This window comes from Balaenoptera borealis, assembly GCF_965194805.1.
Source record: "Balaenoptera borealis genome assembly, chromosome: 13".
Classification (NCBI taxonomy): Eukaryota; Metazoa; Chordata; class Mammalia; order Artiodactyla; family Balaenopteridae; genus Balaenoptera; species Balaenoptera borealis.
Window position 1 is genome coordinate 35216999 of NC_138870.1, and position 18045 is coordinate 35235043.

The 18045-nt window shown below is 38.7% G+C and overlaps 1 protein-coding gene across 6 annotated transcripts in view; it reads right to left on the minus strand.

The window, feature by feature from the left end:
• GXYLT1 (glucoside xylosyltransferase 1) overlaps positions 1-11723 on the minus strand; it is a 55259-nt gene extending 43536 nt beyond the window's left edge. For 2 of the 6 annotated variants that reach the window (XM_082349418.1, XM_082349417.1), the window contains exon 1: positions 11346-11722. In XM_082349418.1, coding sequence (XP_082205544.1) covers positions 11346-11566 — 221 coding nt within the window. In that variant the 5' untranslated portion in view covers positions 11567-11722. Of the gene's footprint in view, positions 1-11345 lie in introns of all 6 variants that reach the window. The other 4 variants (XM_082349413.1, XM_082349414.1, XM_082349416.1 and 1 more) reach the window with 3 other exon arrangements.
• Positions 11724-18045: the final 6322 nt, after the last annotated feature.

Genomic DNA, 18045 nt, shown 5'->3' on the forward strand with positions numbered 1-18045 from the left:
AATTGTGTATTAATACCATTTTCCACCTCAACTTGTATTACTCCCAGCCCTCGGCAATCACGCGTCTATTTTCGGTCTCCATAGATAAATGGAATCATATAATATGTGGCCTTTTGAGTCAGACATTTTTCACTTAGTGTATTTTCAAGGTTCACCCACTGTAGCATTTATCAGCACATTTCATTCCTTTTTATGGCCAAATAATATTCCCTTTTATGAATGGATGGATATACCACATTTTCTTTATCTATTCATGAGTTAATGAACATTTGGGTTAATACTTTTTGGCTATTATAAATAATGCTTTTATGAACATCCATGTAAAATTTTAATGTGAACATATGTTTTCAATTCTCTTGAGTATATATATACACACACACGCACGCGCACACACACCCCTACGAGAGGAATGGCTGGATCATGTAATCACTGTAAACTGATTAATGCAGATGAAATTACAGGGAAAAAAATGTCAAGTTTTAGGTAAGTTTCTTGACCATAACTCAATGTCAGAAAACACAGTTTACAGAAAGAATGTTTTCTTTCTGTCTTTCTTTAATGGAAATATAAAACATATGCACTAGCGAGTATACATCCTCCTTACCTTTAAAAAAATAAAATAAAACACTGAGCTGCTGCTAGCAAGAGGAGGCATAATTTATTCACGGTTTCTTATCTCCCAAGTTTACATTCTTTTACTTACGAAGACTTGGTTTTAAAGATTAAGATAGAGAGTAGAAACTCATACTGAGAACTCATTATGTACCAATAACTATCACTACAAGCAATAAATGAGTAAAAGCAACTAATGTGAGACAGATAGTACTTGTATTTTCAGGCCAGAAAAAAAAAAGTTTAAAAATATTGGAAAAGTAAAGGTACTTATCCAAGTTCTGATTATTAGTTGCTTTTGCTTTTATTCCTTAAGACTATTGAAAATGGAACATTAGACATACAAAATTCAAAGAGGTAACTCTATTAAATAATTTTAATGGGGCAAAACTGTAGCTGAGCTAAATGGGTATGTCTTCAGTAAACAATGACATCCAGAATCAGTGAAGTCCATAAATGCAAAGTTTGTCCATTGTGGATCAAACTGAAATAAAACTTTACCATGACTCAGCCCCCCCGTTTCATATGTCTTAATGTTTCTAGCTCCAGGCGGCTTGTCTACAAGCAAACTGATCAAGGGATAGCACAGGGATCTCCGTGGTAATAAAACAGTCTGTATCCTGACTGTGGGGGTGATGACATGAATTTTACTTATGTGATACAACAGCATAAAACTGCACATACACACGAGTGCAGGTAAAACTGGTGATGTCTGAAGATGGTCTACAGGTTGTACAATGTCAATTTCTGGGGTTCTAATATTCCACTATGTTGATACACATGTATTCCAGATACAGTGGTATTACACTAAGCTCATGTAAAATGTTACTAGTGGGGAAAAACTGAGTGAAGGATAAATGGGGTGTCTATGAAGCTTCCTGTGAACTTATATTTACTTCAAAAGTTTAAAAAAACCAAATGAATCACAAATTAAATTTCCCCAAATTTCACTACCTGAAAAATGTTTAAAAAATTGAGACATCAGAAGCAAGAAAAACTAGAATCCTGCAGCCTGTGGAACAAAAACCACATTCACAGAAAGATAGACCAGATGAAGGAACAAGATAAAACCCCAGAAAAACAACTAAATGAAGTGGAGATAGGCAACCTTCCAGAAAAAGAATTCAGAATAATGATAGTGAAGATGATCCAGGACCTCGGAAAAAGAATGGAGGCAAAGATTGAGAAGATGCAAGAAATGTTTAACAAAGACCTAGAAGAAATAAAGAACAAACAAACAGAGATGAACAATACAATAACTGAAATGAAAACTACACTAGAAAGAATCAATAGCAGAATAACTGAGGCAGAAGAACAGATAAGTGACCTGGAAGACAGAATGGTGGAATTCACTGCTGCGGAACAGACGAAAGAAAAAAGAATGAAAAGAAATGAAGACAGCCTAAGAGACCTCTGGGACAACATTAAACGCAACAACATTCGCATTATAGGGGTCCCAGAAGGAGAAGAGAGAGAGAAAGGACCAGAGAAAATATTTGAAGAGATTATAGTTGAAAACTTTCCTAACATGGGAAAGGAAATAGCCACCCAAGTCCAGGAAGCACAGAGAGTCCCATACAGGATAAACCCAAGGAGTAACATGCCGAGACACATAGTAATCAAATTGGCAAAAATTAAAGACAAAGAAAAATTACTGAAAGCAGCAAGGGAAAAACGACAACATACAAGGGAACTCCCATAAGGTTAACAGCTGATTTCTCAGCAGAAACCCTACAAGCCAGAAGGGAGTGGCATGATATACTTAAAGTGATGAAAGGGAAGAACCTACAACCAAGATTACTCTACCCGGCAAGGATCTCATTCAGATTTGATGGAGAAATCAAAAGCTTTACAGACAAGCAAAAGCTAAGAGAATTCACCACCACCAAACCAGCTCTACAACAAATGCTAAAGGAACTTCTCTAAGTAGGAAACACAAGAGAAGAAAAGGACCTAGAAAAACAAACCCAAAACAATTAAGAAAATGGTCATAGGAACATACATATCGATAATTTCCTTAAACGTGAATGGATTAAATGCTCCAACCAAAAGACACAGGCTCGCTGAATGGATACAAAAACAACACCCATATATATGCTGTCTACAAGAGACCCATTTCAGACCTAGGGACACATACAGATTGAAAGTGAGGGGATGGAAAAAGATATTCCATGCAAATGGAAATCAAGAGAAAACTGGAGTAGCTATACTCATATCAGATAAAATAGACTTTAAAATAAAGAATGTTACAAGAGACAAGGAAGGACACTACATAATGATCAAGGGATCAATCCAAGAAGAAGATATAACAATTATAAATATATATGCACCCAACACAGGAGCACCTCAATACATAAGGCAACTGCTAACAGCTATAAAAGAGGAAATCGACAGTAACACAATAATAGTGGGGGACTTTAACACCTCACTTACACCAATGGACACATAATCCAAAATGAAAATATATAAGGCAACAGAAGCTTTAAATGACACAATAGACCAGATAGATTTAATTGATATTTATAGGACATTCCATCCAAAAACAGCAGATTACACTTTCTTCTCAAGTACGCATGGAACATTCTCCAGGACAGATCACATCTTGGGTCACAAATCAAGCCTCAGTAAATTTAAGAAAATTGGAATCATATCAAGCATCTTTTCTGACCACAATGCTATGAGATTAGAAATGAATTACAGGGAAAAAAACGTAAGAAACACAAACACATGGAGGCTAAACAAGACGTTACTAAATAACCAAGAGACCACTGAAGAAATCAAAGAGGAAATCAAAAAATACCTAGAGACAAATGACAATGAAAACACGATGATCCAAAACCTATGGGATGCAGCAAAAGCAGTTCTAAGAGGGAAGTTTATAGCTATACAAGCCTACCTCAAGAAACAAGAAAAATCTCAAATAAACAATCTAAACTTACACCTAAAAAACTAGAGAAAGAAGAACAAACAAAACCCAAAGTTAGTAGAAGGAAAGAAATCATAAAGATCAGAGCAGAAATAAATGAAATAGAAACAAAGAAAACAATAGCAAAGATCAATAAAACTAAAAGCTGGTTCTTTGAGAAGATAAACAAAATTGATAAACCATTAGCCAGACTCATCAAGAAAAAGAGGGAGAGGACTCAAATCAATAAAATTAGAAATGAAAAAGGAGAAGTTACGACAGACACCGCAGAAATACAAAGCATCCTAAGAGACTACTACAAGCAAATCTATGCCAATAAAATGGACAACCTGGAAGAAATGGACAAATTCTTAGAAAGGTATAACTTTCCCAGACTGAACCAGGAAGAAACAGAAAATATGAACAGACCAATCACAAGTAATGAAATTGAAACTGTGATTAAAAATCTTCCAACAAACAAAAGTCCAGGACCAGATGGCATCACAGGTGAATTCTATCAAACATTTAGAGAAGAGTTAACACCCATCCTTCTCAAACTCTTCCAAAAAACTGCAGAGGAAGGAACACTCCCAAACTCATTCTATGAAGCCATCATCACCCTGATACCAAAACCAGACAAAGACACTACAAAAAAAGAAAATTACAGACCAATATCACTGATGAATATAGATGCAAAAATCCTCAACAAAATACTAGCAAACAGAATCCAACAACACATTAAAAGGATCATACACCATGATCAAGTGGGATTTATCCCAGGGATGCAAGGATTCTTCAATATATGCAAATCAATCAGTGTGATACACCACATTAACAAATTGAAGAATAAAAACCATATGATCATCTCAATAGATTTCTCAACAGAAAAAGCTTTTGACAAAATTCAACACCTATTTATGATAAACACTCTCCAGAAAGTGGGCATAGAAGTAAACTACCTCAACATAATAAAGGCCATATATGACAAACTCACAGCAAACATCATTCTCAATGGTGAAAAACTGAGAGGATTTCCTCTAAAATCAGGAAGACGACAAGGATGTCCACTCTCGCCACTATTATTCAACACAGTTTTGGAAGGCCTAGCCATGGCAATCAGAGAAGAAAAAGAAGTAAAAGGAATACAAATTGGAAAAGAAGAAGTAAAACTGTCACTGTTTGCAGATGACATGAAACTATACATAGAAAATCCTAAAGATGCCACCAGAAGACTACTAGAGCTAATCAATGAATTTGGTAAAGTTGCAGGATACAAAATTAATGCACAGAAATCTCATGCATTCCTATACACTAATGATGAAAAGTCTGAAAGAGAAATTAAAGAAACACTCCCATTTACCACTGCAACATAAAGAATAAAATACCTAGGAATAAACCTACCTACGGAGACAAAAGACCTGTATGCAGAAAACTATAAGACACTGATGAAAGAAATTAAAGATGATACCAACAGATGGAGAGATATACCATGTTCTTGGATTGGAAGAATCAATATTGTGAAAATGACTATACTACCCAAAGCAATCTACGGATTCAATGCAATCCTTATCAAATTACCAATGGCATTTTTTACGGAACTAGAACAAAAAATCTTAAAATTTGTATGGAGACACAAAAGACCCCGAATAGTCAAAGCATTCTTGAGGGAAAAAAACGGAGCTGGAGGAATCAGACTCCCTGACTTCAGACTATACTACAAAGCTACAGTAATCAAGACAATATGGTACTGGCACAAAAACAGAAATATAGATCAATGGAACAGGATAAAAAGCCCACAGATAAACCCATGTACCTATGGTCAACTAATCTATGACAAAGGAGGCAAGGATATACAATGGAGCAAAGACAGTCTCTTCAACAAGTGGTGCTGGGAAAACTGGACAGCTACATGTAAAAGAATGAAATTAGAACACTCCCTAACACCATACACAAAAATAAACTAAAAATGGGTTCGAGACCTAAATGTAAGATCAGGCACTATAAAACTCTTAGAGGAAAACATAGGAAGAACACTCTTTGACATAAATCACAGCAAGATCTTTTTTGACCCAGCTCCTAGAGTAATGGAAATAAAAACAAAAATAAACAAATGGGACCTAATGAAACTTCAAAGCTTTTGCACAGCAAAGGAAATCATAAACAAGATGAAAAGACAACCGTCAGAATGGGAGAAAATATTTACAAACGAATCAATGGACAAAGGATTAATTTCCAAAATATATAAACAGCTCATGCAGCTCAACATTAAAGAAACAAACAACCCAATCCAAAAATGGGCAGAAGACCTAAATAGACATTTCTCCAAAGAAGACATACAGATGGCCAAGAAGCACATGAAAAGATGCTCAACATCACTAATTATTAGAGAAATGCAAATCAAAACTACAATGAGGTATCACCTCACACCAGTTAGAATGGGCGTCATCAGAAAATCTAACAACAACAAACACTGGAGAGGGTGTGGAGAAAAGGGAACCCCCTTGCACTGTTGGTGGGAATGTCAATTGATACAGCCACTATGGAGAACAATATGGAGGTTCCTTAAAAAACTAAAAATAGAATTACCATATGATCCAGCAATCCCACTACTGGGCATATACCCAGAGGAAACCATAATTCAAAAAGACACATGCACCCCAATGTTCATTGCAGCAGTATTTACAATAGCCAGGTCATGGAAGCAACCTAAATGCCCATCGACAGACGAATGGATAAAGAAGATGTGGTACATATATACAATGGAATATTACTCAGCCATAAGAAGAAACGAAATTGGGTCATTTGTTGAGACGTGGATGGATCTAGAGACTGTCATATAGAGTGAAGTAAGTCAGAAAGAGAAAAACAAATATCGTATATTAACGCATGTATGTGGAACCTAGAAAAATGGTACAGATGAACCGGTTTGCAGGGCAGAAGTTGCGACACAGTTGTAGAGAACAAACGTATGGACACCAAGGGGGGAAAGCTGCGGCGGGGTGGGGATGGTGGTGTGATGAATTGGGCAATTGGGATTGACATGTATACACTGATGTGTATAAAATTGATGACTAATAAGAACCTACTGTATAAAAAAAGTAAATAAAATAAAATTCAAAAATTAAAAAAAGAAAATTGAGACATCTTGCTCTGGATTAAACAGAGCATTTAACAGTAACACTCTCCACAATAACAGTCCTCAAACTTAAAGTTTAGTTAAATGCAATAGCAGAAGGTCTTTCATACTTTTAAATCAAACTGGAAAAGGTTTTTTTCACTTCTAAATGTCCATGATAGCCATGAGGCTTTAGTGAAAACCATGTGCATCGTGGAGAGAGTGATAAGTCTAGGCATATCCAGCATAAGAATGTGGAAGTCTGAATGAGGTGCCTCACCAAAGATGCACCTTAAAGGCACAGATACTTGCACTGTGACTGCAAGAGAAATAAAGGTGCTCACAGCCATGTTAAAGGAGACCATTCCCATGGTTCTGACCACCATTGTTTAAAGATCAGTGCCTGCACAACTCATTTTCAACTAAAAATTGTCTTCAGACATCTAAGTCAGGTCTTCTTTTTCATAAATATCTAGTTTCATGAATATTCAAGAAGTGGGAAAAGAACTGCTTATATACATATGGCAATGAACAATTATCTAACCATTTCAAAAATAAGTTAGCATCACACTGTACAACCTAAACTCTCTCAAAAAAAAAAAACTGAATTAAAGATTTAAATGAAAAAAAAAAATTTAAGTCAACATGTTGGGGGGAAGTATTTCCAACAGGTATGACACATAGATAATAATCTTAATGTTTTAAAATAGGATTTCTAAGTCAAAAGTACACATTATTTTCCCATTAACCTAATCACTTTCCCGTTCAAAAGCACAGAACAATATTAATTAATTAATTTACTAGTCAGATTTGTGCTAAGCACTTTACAGCTATGTGAAGTACGATCTTCAGTGAACTGAAATACAAGGTGAAAAGTACTGGTTTTTATCTAAGATGTCTCTGCATCAACAAAGCAGAGATTAAGGTGGCTTTAGTAAATAATTCAGCCTTCTTCACTGTTCACTGCCTAACTCCTCTCTTCTTCAAAAATAACTGCAGGGAAGAGGGAAAAAATTTCTCCCCCAAAAAACAATAGCGCAAAAATAGTGGTCAAATAATTCTCAGTTAAATCAATGGTTCTCAATCTTTGGCTTTATAACAACAACCTGGATCACATATCTAAAATATAGATTCCCAAGCCCCACTCCCAGGGACTCTGGTTTTAGCAGGTCTGGACTGGGGCCTGAGGACATTTTTCCCAGAGGTCAGAAACTGAAAAAAAAAAAAAAAAATCATTTAAAATTTAAATGATCAAAACCATCACTGAATTAGCTATAATTTTATTGTGCCAGGCACCATACCAAGTAATCTACACAAGCTATTTTTTTCAATTCCCACAAATAACCCAATTATCACAGATACTCTTACCTCTGTGTAACTGATGAGGAAATGTGTTCAAGGTTAACACAGCCAGTGAGTGGCAAAGCTGAAGTCTGTTTCCAAAGCCCTGACTCTTCCCACTCTACATTTTCAGTATATCTTACTAGTTAGTGTTCCTGGGACCCAGCAGAAACCATAACTTGATGGCCTGACCAGATCTGAAAAGGAAAGTAAGGTGACTACCTCCCAGTTAACAGTCATTCACACTAAGGGTATGACGGGTCCAGAAATGGTATCACTGAAATGCCTAGTAGTTTCTTGATTCCCTACTACCGATATGCTGTACAGCCTCAATGGGATGAAATCTTGATAATCGCTGTCATCAGTGAAATGTGAGAATTTAATCACCCAGAGTATCTAAAGCCACAGAATGGTTTAACTCCTTCTGAAGTACTGACATCTGGTCAGTGCTTTAGATAAGTGCTTTAGATTGAATACCTTAAATACAGTCTGTCCACACTGAGCACCTTCAGAGAGTCCCTCTGTGTGGAAGAGCCACTACCTCCCCCCCGACCCCCAGCATCCCTCTCCACTGAGGCAGCACTCCTCTCCAGCGCCGGTCACAGGATTCTGTCTGCAGTATGGATGTGCAAGGGACACAGCCCAGAGAACCAGAGGCCCCCATCCCAGGCAACATTGGCTGGTCCAAGGATGGGTGTGTGATGCAAGTCCAATGAGAGCCTTTTTCTAGAATTTTCTACTCGAGATTAGAGATGAAACACTACAAGAAGTTGAAAGACCCCAGGAACAAAGGCAGAAGAGAAAGAGTCCCCAGTCCTTGAGGTCCCTGGAACTGCCCGGGGAATTCTTCCTTCAATCCTGTTCCTTCCAGCAACCCATATAAGCCTATAAATATCTGTTTTGCTGAAGTCAGTTTTAATGGACTTTGGTGACTGACAACTAAGAATTCTGATTACTATAAATTAATTAAGGTAAATACAAGCTACATTTTACAGGTAAGAAAAGTGAAGCAGAGAGGTGGTCAAGTTTTCACAGGAAACAGGGCCAGAATGAGACCACAGGTTTGTCTGACACTAAGATCTACCCATTTTCTAAATACCAAAATAATGGATTCAAACAAAATGAACTCATTAATAATAAATTTCACTGAAAAATTGTTTCCATCATTTTCTAGTTTTTACTTTGAGAACGTGCAAGGACATTTCCAAGTATTTTGTCGTGGAATTCTGTGCAATGAATATTTTCTATACGGTTTGACCACTGGAACCTATTGGTTATAACCATAATCCCATGTTTCAAATGAGAGAGAGAAATAATAGTTTTAATCTTTGAGGTAAGACTGCTTTTTAAAAAGTAAGAATGCAATGATAATCAAGTCCTACCAAAAAAAGGAAGATGTTGCTTGCCTCATAGCCCCATTTTCCACTGATGTAACACTATCTAGACTAGGTTCTTATCACAGCAGCTTTATAGAAAGAAAGCGCACTTGCAGAGCAAAGGATACATAGTTTCTAATGCTGGTACTGATGCCCTCTGCACCTCCGCCAAACTATTTATACATAGGAAAAGAGGTTAAGAATACCTACTCCATATCCCATGATAGCCAAAAAAGTTGACTGAACTCTATGAGAAATCTAAAAAAGATGTTATAAATGATAACATTTAAAATGAAGAGTCCTGATGTCTTAGGAATTCTTCTGACCTTAATCAACATGGGCTACAAACAATCCAGCTTTTCCAGGTTGCTCCTCTGCCCACACTTCTTTACAAAGAATGATACACCTTCAGTTTTAACTCAAATGTGTGCCTCATTTAAAATGAGGAGTTATGTTGCCCAGAGGACCTGTAATAGACAGCTTTTTAGCTGACTCAACTCTGACACATCAAACTTCAGATTTCAGTAATGGCTCTATAAAATATTCATTAAAGCTGAAGCATTTATTTTCTGAATTTCAAATAATGTAATTTTGTTAAAATTAGCTAGCCAAGCAGATACAATTTATAAAAATTTGTCACAAAATATTAAGTATCTCAGACAAAAGGCACTAAAAATGAATGTTACTCTAGCAGATTGAAATGCTAATATCACAGTCCACTTTCATTCAATGTTTTGATAAAACTGTTGCTTCCTGACAATTCTACCCAATGCAAAAACAGTTTCTTCCCCATAACTTTAAATGCTTCACTGGAACATAACAGACCACCATTAGCTTTTCATGAGCTCATCCAGGTCTTCAGTCACGGCCTCTCCCAGAACAGATAATAGCGTTGACAAACCTGGCTCTGGAAAGTAGTTCTGCTTTTATGAACAGAGTCCTGACTGTAATCAAATCACAGGATGAAAACAGGACAATCCAGCTTTTCCATGCTGCTCCTCTGCCCAAACGTCCCCTTTCATTTTGGGAATGGCCATCAACTCTCAGAAGAACGTTAACAGCCTACAGCTGACCTGCGCTCCCTCCTCCTACCAACCCGTAGGAAGTTTTTCATATCAAAGCAGCCTTTGCCTCTTACTAAGGGAGCACACGGAGTAAGAGAGGTGCCCACAAACAGAGGAGCCTCTTTTTCAAGGAAGTGGAAACGCTCAGATTTTGTTAAGCATTCGTAATGCGTTGCTTTTTCCATTTAAATCTCATGTTGATTCCAACTCTGACAGTGATCTGTGTAAATCCACTTAAGTCATTATGCTTTTTAAATTCCGATTTTTAAAGAGAAACACCTCTATCCCAACTCACAAAAGACGTGAGCATGTTAAGTATCGCTTATTTTTCTTAACTTGCTGTAAGTTTCACAACAGACCGATCGTTTCCTAAAGAAGAATTCACAATCCGCAGAAATGCTCTATCCAAATTTAACTAACCGGCAAATGATGAAAATTTTAAGCGTTAACAGGAAATTTAGATGTCCCATTCAGGAGGGGGCAAAAAACTGAACTAGGGCGCCAGCCCGATGTTTAAATATCTCAACTTGAACGCCATGGAAACAAGAGGGAATTCCCACTAGCCAGACAGCAAGAAGGCTTTGGTAGGACCCTCTTATTTTCAATTCTAAGAAAAAAGGAAAAAGAAAATGCAACTGTCAACTAAGAGCTGAAAATTAATTTCTAACTGCTCTGAATAGTGCCTAAGGAATGGGTCAGAAGACAAACACAAAAAGCGTGGGGTGTTCTCGGGCTGGAGCAGCGCTGGGCTCACCCCCAGGGTGAGGAGAAGGAGGGAAACGAGCAAAGGGGATCAGAGTCTGCGGCAAAGAAGCGGCAGACGCGGGCCTGGTGGCGGGAGGCGTGGGGCTGACTCGCAGGCAGCCCGGGCCGGGCGGAGCCCCGCGCCCCCGCGCCCCCCGCCCCGGCCCCCGACAGGGAACGGCCCGTACCTGTCAGACCGGCCGGGATGCGCCGCGGGGCCCGCGCTGCCCGCCCCTCTCCCGGCGCCGCGTCCGCCGCCCGCGAGCCAGGAAGCCGCTGCGGCCTGCGGCTTCCCGCCACCGCCGCCCGCTCCTTCCTCCAGGGACACGGCGAGCTGGCTGAAGGCGTAGAGGAGCGAGCAGAAGCCACAGGCCAGGCACAGCACCACGACGCGCAGGTAGCGCCGCATCGCGCCGTCCCCGCGCCGCCGCTGCCGTCGCCGCCGCGCCCGCCCGGGCGAACTGGAGCGGAGGGAGCGAGCGACACCACGCAGCCGCCGGCGCAACAAGTTCCTCCTCCGCCACGGCCTCGCGCCCGCCCCCCTTCCTCCCTGCCTCCCTTCGCTCTCCGCCCACCACCTTCGAGAGCGCGCGGACACCCCGCCCCGGAGCCCCGGCCCCGCCTCCGCCGCGGGCCTCTCCCCAGAGGGTGGGCGGCCGGACGCGCCGGCGCACTGAGCGCGAGGGGGGGCAGGGCGCGCCGGGTGGGTTGGGACCCGCGGGATGCGGCTCGCGTAGGGTCTTGGGCTACCGGCGACCCCGGGAGGGCGACTCTCGAGCCCTGTGGCTCCCAACTGCGGGGGAGAGGCGTGGCGAAATGAGCGGGGCATTGGAGGCAGCCGACCCAAATTTAAACGATGGTTCTTCCACGTGGTAGTTTGGGACGCTGAAAGCCCTCAATTCTCTGAGCGTGTTTCTTCGTCTCTAAAATGGAGAGGACACCCTCATCATAGGGTGCTTGTAAAGATTAAATTGCTTAACGCACGAAAAACCCCTTGCACTTAGACGGCACTTGATTAAGCCATTTTTCACTTACATCCTTCTCAGCAGGGACTTCCCCAGCCTCTAAGATTCTATAATACAGTCGGTACGAGCCATTTTCACCCAGATGTCTAATTACCTCCTAATGCCCTTTAGGATGCATATCCTGCCTCCCGTCGAGGTAAGTTTCTATAAGGCTGAGGTTCAACCTTTTACGCCTTTTTGATCCTCCTCACAACTCACCATTCGCATGTCCAAAACAATTAATATTCTCCCTAAAGAGCTTTGCCTTTAGCTTTCCATTTCTTTTCCCTCTTTCTCAGCCATATTTTCACTCCATTCATTTATTGAACATTTACAAAGCATCACTATGTGCCAAGCACTGTGTGAGTCCCTTGGGGTACAAAGACGCCTAGTTGGGGCATGGGGGTGGGACAGTGGATACTTGTAAGTAAGTGCAATACGACCATACAGACATTAGGATATAAGCCTGTAAAGGTGTGGGCACACATACAAAACGGAACAATCGGTTCTGCCTGCGGGCATGGTAAAGAGACACTTCATAATGTTAAAATGAAACACAGACGCCAGACTTGAAAATTCCCTGAGCGAACAAAACCAGTTAGTCATACAAGCAAAGCTTAATTTAGCTTATTTTGCAGGGTAAGAGGTAATAACTTGACCTGGGTCACTTTCTGCTTATGCTTGTGAAAATCATAAGCAGAACTTAAATAGTTCCCGAAAATTGGTATGAGGTAACCACTAACCAATTCCCTTTCATTTAAGAAAAGTCTAGGAGGGGTGGGCAAAATGGGTGAAGCGGAGGGGGGGACTTACCTGGTGGTCCAGTGGCTAAGACTCTGCACTCCCAATGCAGGGGGCCCGGGTTGGATCCCTGGTCAGAGAACTAGATCCTGCATGCCGCCACTAAAGATCCCGCACACGACTAGGAAGATCACGTGTGCCACAACTAAGACCCGGACCAGCCAAATAAAATTTTTTTTATTTTTTTAAATGGGTGAAGAGGGTCAACTGTATGGTGATGGATGATAATTAGACTTGTGGTGGTGATGACTTTGCGGAGTATATAGGTGTTGAATTATAATGCTGTACACTTGAAACTTATATAATAAAAAATAATTTAAAAAAGAAAAGCAGTTGAATACTCAATGTTTGAAGTTTAAACTGCAAAAAAAAGAATGAAAAGAAAGGAAAAGAGAAAATTATATTATTTTAACCAGTCACTGTAGAGGATACACACTCACAGTCTTCACAGAATATACCCCTGAGCCTCATTCCATATTTTGGTTTGACTGCTCCCAGTTCGCTGTCTTTTGGGTGTACACACAATAAACTTTTACTAATAACTATGTAAGTGACTCATAGGTTTTACTTCTGTTTTTTTGTGAACTTTTGACTGTAGCAAAAGTGGCCCTAGAGTCTAGGGTGTGGTAAGAGAAGTAATTCCAGGCTGACGAATCAGTGAAACAGGCTCTTGGGTCAGGGAGCTGTGAGAAGTTTGATATCACTAGTTAAGTGAATGCAAAAGAGGAAAGGATGAGCTATAAGACTAGAGGTTGAAGGGGCCAGATATCAGAATGCCTTATTTAGTACACCAAGGAGTTTGAACATAATCTGGCAAGGAGTTTGAACGTAAAATGGTGAACCATTGAAGGGTTTTTAAATTAGGAAATAACATGATCACATTTGCCTTTTGGAGAGCAGATTCTGGCTGCAGGGTAGAGGCTGGGACAGATTGAGATTGGAGCCTGAAAGCAGCTACAGTGCCAAAAAGTGAGGGAAAGGCTTTAAACACACACACACACACACACACACACACACACACACACACACACACACACTCTCTCTCTCTCTTCATGGAGAAAAATTATGCTGTTAAACTGTTCAAATTGCAGTTGGAGCTTTGAAGAGTTTGGCCATGAGAAACAAGATAGGGAAATGCTGTATAATTAGTGGTAGTTCTTCATTTGGAATCCCTACACCAAATAAGTGCTGGCTCTGTGAACATGGGAAAGTCACTAAACAAATTTAAGCCTCAGTTTCTAACCCTATAAGGATTAAATTTCTTGCCTTACTTGACAAAAAATGAAAACTAGCATGCTATCAAGCTGTGAATAGAATGAAAACATACACTTATTCATTCAATAAACATTTATTGAATATATTCTACATGCCAGACAAGGGGCTATTCTGTACTGCCCCCAAAAGTGGAGACAGGCAAGTAAAAACCACGACAATATGAAGTTAATCCTTTCACTACACCTTACAATTCTTAGAGAAATAAAGATAAACTTAATGAGGTACAAAGATGGATAACAAAAGCATTTATAAGAACAGAAAATAGATTTTCAGAGAGAAAACTAAAGGATATGGTACCAAGAAACTAGAGTAAGAGCTAGCACTCAAAGTACGTTTAATTTAAAGAGATGCTAACTACAGTTGTTTCTCTTTCAACAAACTAAATGTAATGAAAATAAAGAATAATTTAATGACCCAGAGATGGTTAAAATACTAGAATGGCAGTATTCATTTCTGTGACAATATATGGGAAGAGCCTATCCGGAAGAACAATCATCCATTTACTTGACATCAGGGTTCTGGACCATATCATCCCTTTAGGTTCCTTTCAATCCTGTAATTAAAAAGGAAATTCTGTTGAAAAAGTATGTAAGGCATTCCAAAAATAGAAATGATTTTTGTATTACCCACACACTGTCCCAACTGGTTATCCTGGAGTATAAGGAGCTGTGTGAATACTTCTGATCACTTCCAGGATTCACACATTTTGATATTCCTAAAATTAATTGTAAATTACTGAAAATATTTTTTTCCATAATGGTTAGGCATTTCTTTCACTTACTGTGTGTATGTATGTGTTAAGTCTATTTTTTCATCTCTAGACCACCCTCTTAATTCTCTAGTTACAGGCTGGCTATATTCAAATTTTTAATCAATATTGATCTTCCCTTCATTCTGTCAAAAAAGGTAAATTTAGGGGACAAAAAGAAATTTTAAAGTAGCAACATTAGTTGTTTAAATTATATAGATAGAGACCTTCTCCATGACCTGCAAAACTCTTGGATTCAGGATAATCCAAATCTCAACAATCGTATATTCAAAAGATTTATCTTGATTTTTCATATAGCTCCTATAACATGCTGGATATATGGTAGACATTCAATTAATGAGTTTTTTGGGTTTTTTTAATGTCTTTTCCAAGACACTCTAGAGCAAATTTAGGTCCTGCTCAGCATTTCCTTCCCAATTCTACCTTTTAGTACTTCTTAAAAAAAAAAAAAAAAGACATCCTATGGGGGAAAAGGTAAATTCTATACCTTTTCATAGTAAAGTTCAAAGACTTTTTTACATAATTTCCACTTTATAAAGGTCTATGCATAATCTAACTTAATCCTGATAACAATTATACTTTATCCTTTTAACAAACAAGGAACCTGAAATTCAGAGAAGTTTGTTAACCACATGGCTAATAATGAAGATCCATAATTCAAATGGAAATCTTTGAGGATCCAAAGTGCGTGTTTGTTTTTTCCCTTATACCATGCTATCGCACTGTGAAAAAATAAATGCTAAACTGAGTGATGCAAATTAAAAGCAAAAAAGAAAAAAAGATGTTATATGAAAATCTCTTAGATTGGTCTTGGGGATTAAAACAAATTAAACTTGCAATCACAGAAATACAAATCACGGGGTTTCCCTGGTGGCGCAGTGGTTAAGAATCCACCGCGGGGGACGCGGGTTCGAGCCCTGGTGTGGGAAGATCCCACATGCTGTGGAGCAACTAAGCCCCTGCGCCACAACTACTGAAGCCCGGGCGCCTAGAGCCTGTGCTCTGCAACAAGAGAAGCCACTGCAATGAGAAGCCCATGCACTGCAACGAAGAGTAGCCCCCACTCGCCGCAACTAGAGAAAGCCTGCATGCAGCAACAAAGACCCAATGCAGCCGTAAGTAAGTAAATAAATAAATAAATAAATTTATATTAAAAAAAAAGAAATACAAATCAGATTAGTTGCAGAGCACAAAGAATCAGAAATTCACACTAAAAGTGAAAATCGTTCTCTCCTCTTGTTGGCCTCTAGTGAAATTTCTTCATTTTTCACAGTCCATTTCCTAGAGACCTTGTTGGGCTGGCGGAAAAAGTTGGAAAAGTATGTTGTCAGTTGGCGCAAAGAGTATTTCATTTGAAGTGTTCATTCAGACTAGTAAATGTGGGAAAAGGGTAGGGTAAGGGGGAAGACGAAAGAGTAAACTGATTCTCTTCATGCTCAAAAAACTCAGCTATAGATCATAAGATTAGAAAAAAGTGGCAATGGAAAACTAAGTGGGGACACCTTGACTCCTAAATAATCCTAGAATTCAGCTAGTATTTCCATCCACAAAGGAGAGAGATTATGAAGCGGGCAGAGTTGGGGAGGGAAAGAACGAATATCCTATGGACCATCCTTACATTTCTCCCTGGTTCCATCTTCAGGAAACTTCCATTCCCATTAATAGATTATAACCTATTATTGTTATTTTTAAAAAATATTGTCAGTGAAATTAAAAGCTAGATTTACAGGGAAATTTAGTCATGGGGAAAATTAGAATTAAAACATACATGCACAAGTTGACCAAAACCTGCCATCAATCAAGGTCATGATTATAAGATTATTAAGTAACAGATTAAGTCTCTGGACCCAGATTCCCCAAATAATAGGTTTTATTATTAATAGGTTTCATATGTTGAAATGGTTTTTCTTTTCACATTTCTATATTTTATTTTTAATAAAGTAAAAAAAATGTTTTCTTTCTAATTAAGTTAAAGTGTCCCTCAAATTATTTATCTTATCCTATACTGGAAACATCATAGGCTTCTACATTTTCTCTTATTAAAGACCAAAAGCTACCTCTTGGACCTCAAGCCAGATCACTCTGTTTTTTAATTCTGAAAACAGCCTACTTTTCTTTTTCCTTTTAATGCTTTCACTACATTTTTGTCCTTTAGCAGTCTTCTCCCAAACTGGTTTTATACAGTACACCAACTCTTCTCAATCTTGCGGACTCCAAAAGTAAACAGGCTAATTTCATTGTTGCTATTAGTCTGAATTAAAAGAGGTTAGTGAAAATAATACACATACAAAGTCTAAATTAGTAAATCTTGGTACCCAGTGTAGTTTCTGAATTCTCTTGATAAAAGTTAATGAAAATATGAGGATGAGATGGTAGCTTTCATCCACATTCCCTACTTCCAGGTAAGTCAGCAGATCCAGGTTTACCTGCATGTAATTCAAGACCTGCCAAACTTGTGTATTATTTCCACTCCTCAGGAATTCCAGTTGGATCCATTTTACTGGATCCTTGCACTGAAAATTTCACGTTGGGGCTTATCCTCACAACTAAAATAAAGCAGTTTTTTTGAGATTTTTTAAAAAAGTATTACTATTTAGCCTTATGTACAAAAGAGATGTGAGGAACTTTATAAGAACACAAGGAAAAACATAAGTAGATAAAAATTGTAATCTAGAAAAATGTAGTTAGATGAAGAATAACAAGTTAGAATATGGATATGCAGATGACTGAGTGCTACATAATTATTAAAAGTATGCCTAATTTTAATCTGAGATTTCCCACAACTAAAGCAAAAACTGAGGACAATCAATGATTTGCATTGTTCACAAGTAAAAGGCAAACTGATTTCTCAGGGTGAAGTAAAGCTTTTCCTGAAACAGGTCTGAATAAATTTTCTCATTTGGATTCTGAGCGATGTAATGTTTCCTCAATATCCTTACAAAAAGGCAACAGGAGACCTCATTCAGCTGTTTACTGATTTTTAAAAATTAGTATAGGAAAATGATAATCTCACATTACATGGCTTAAAGTCTTTAACTT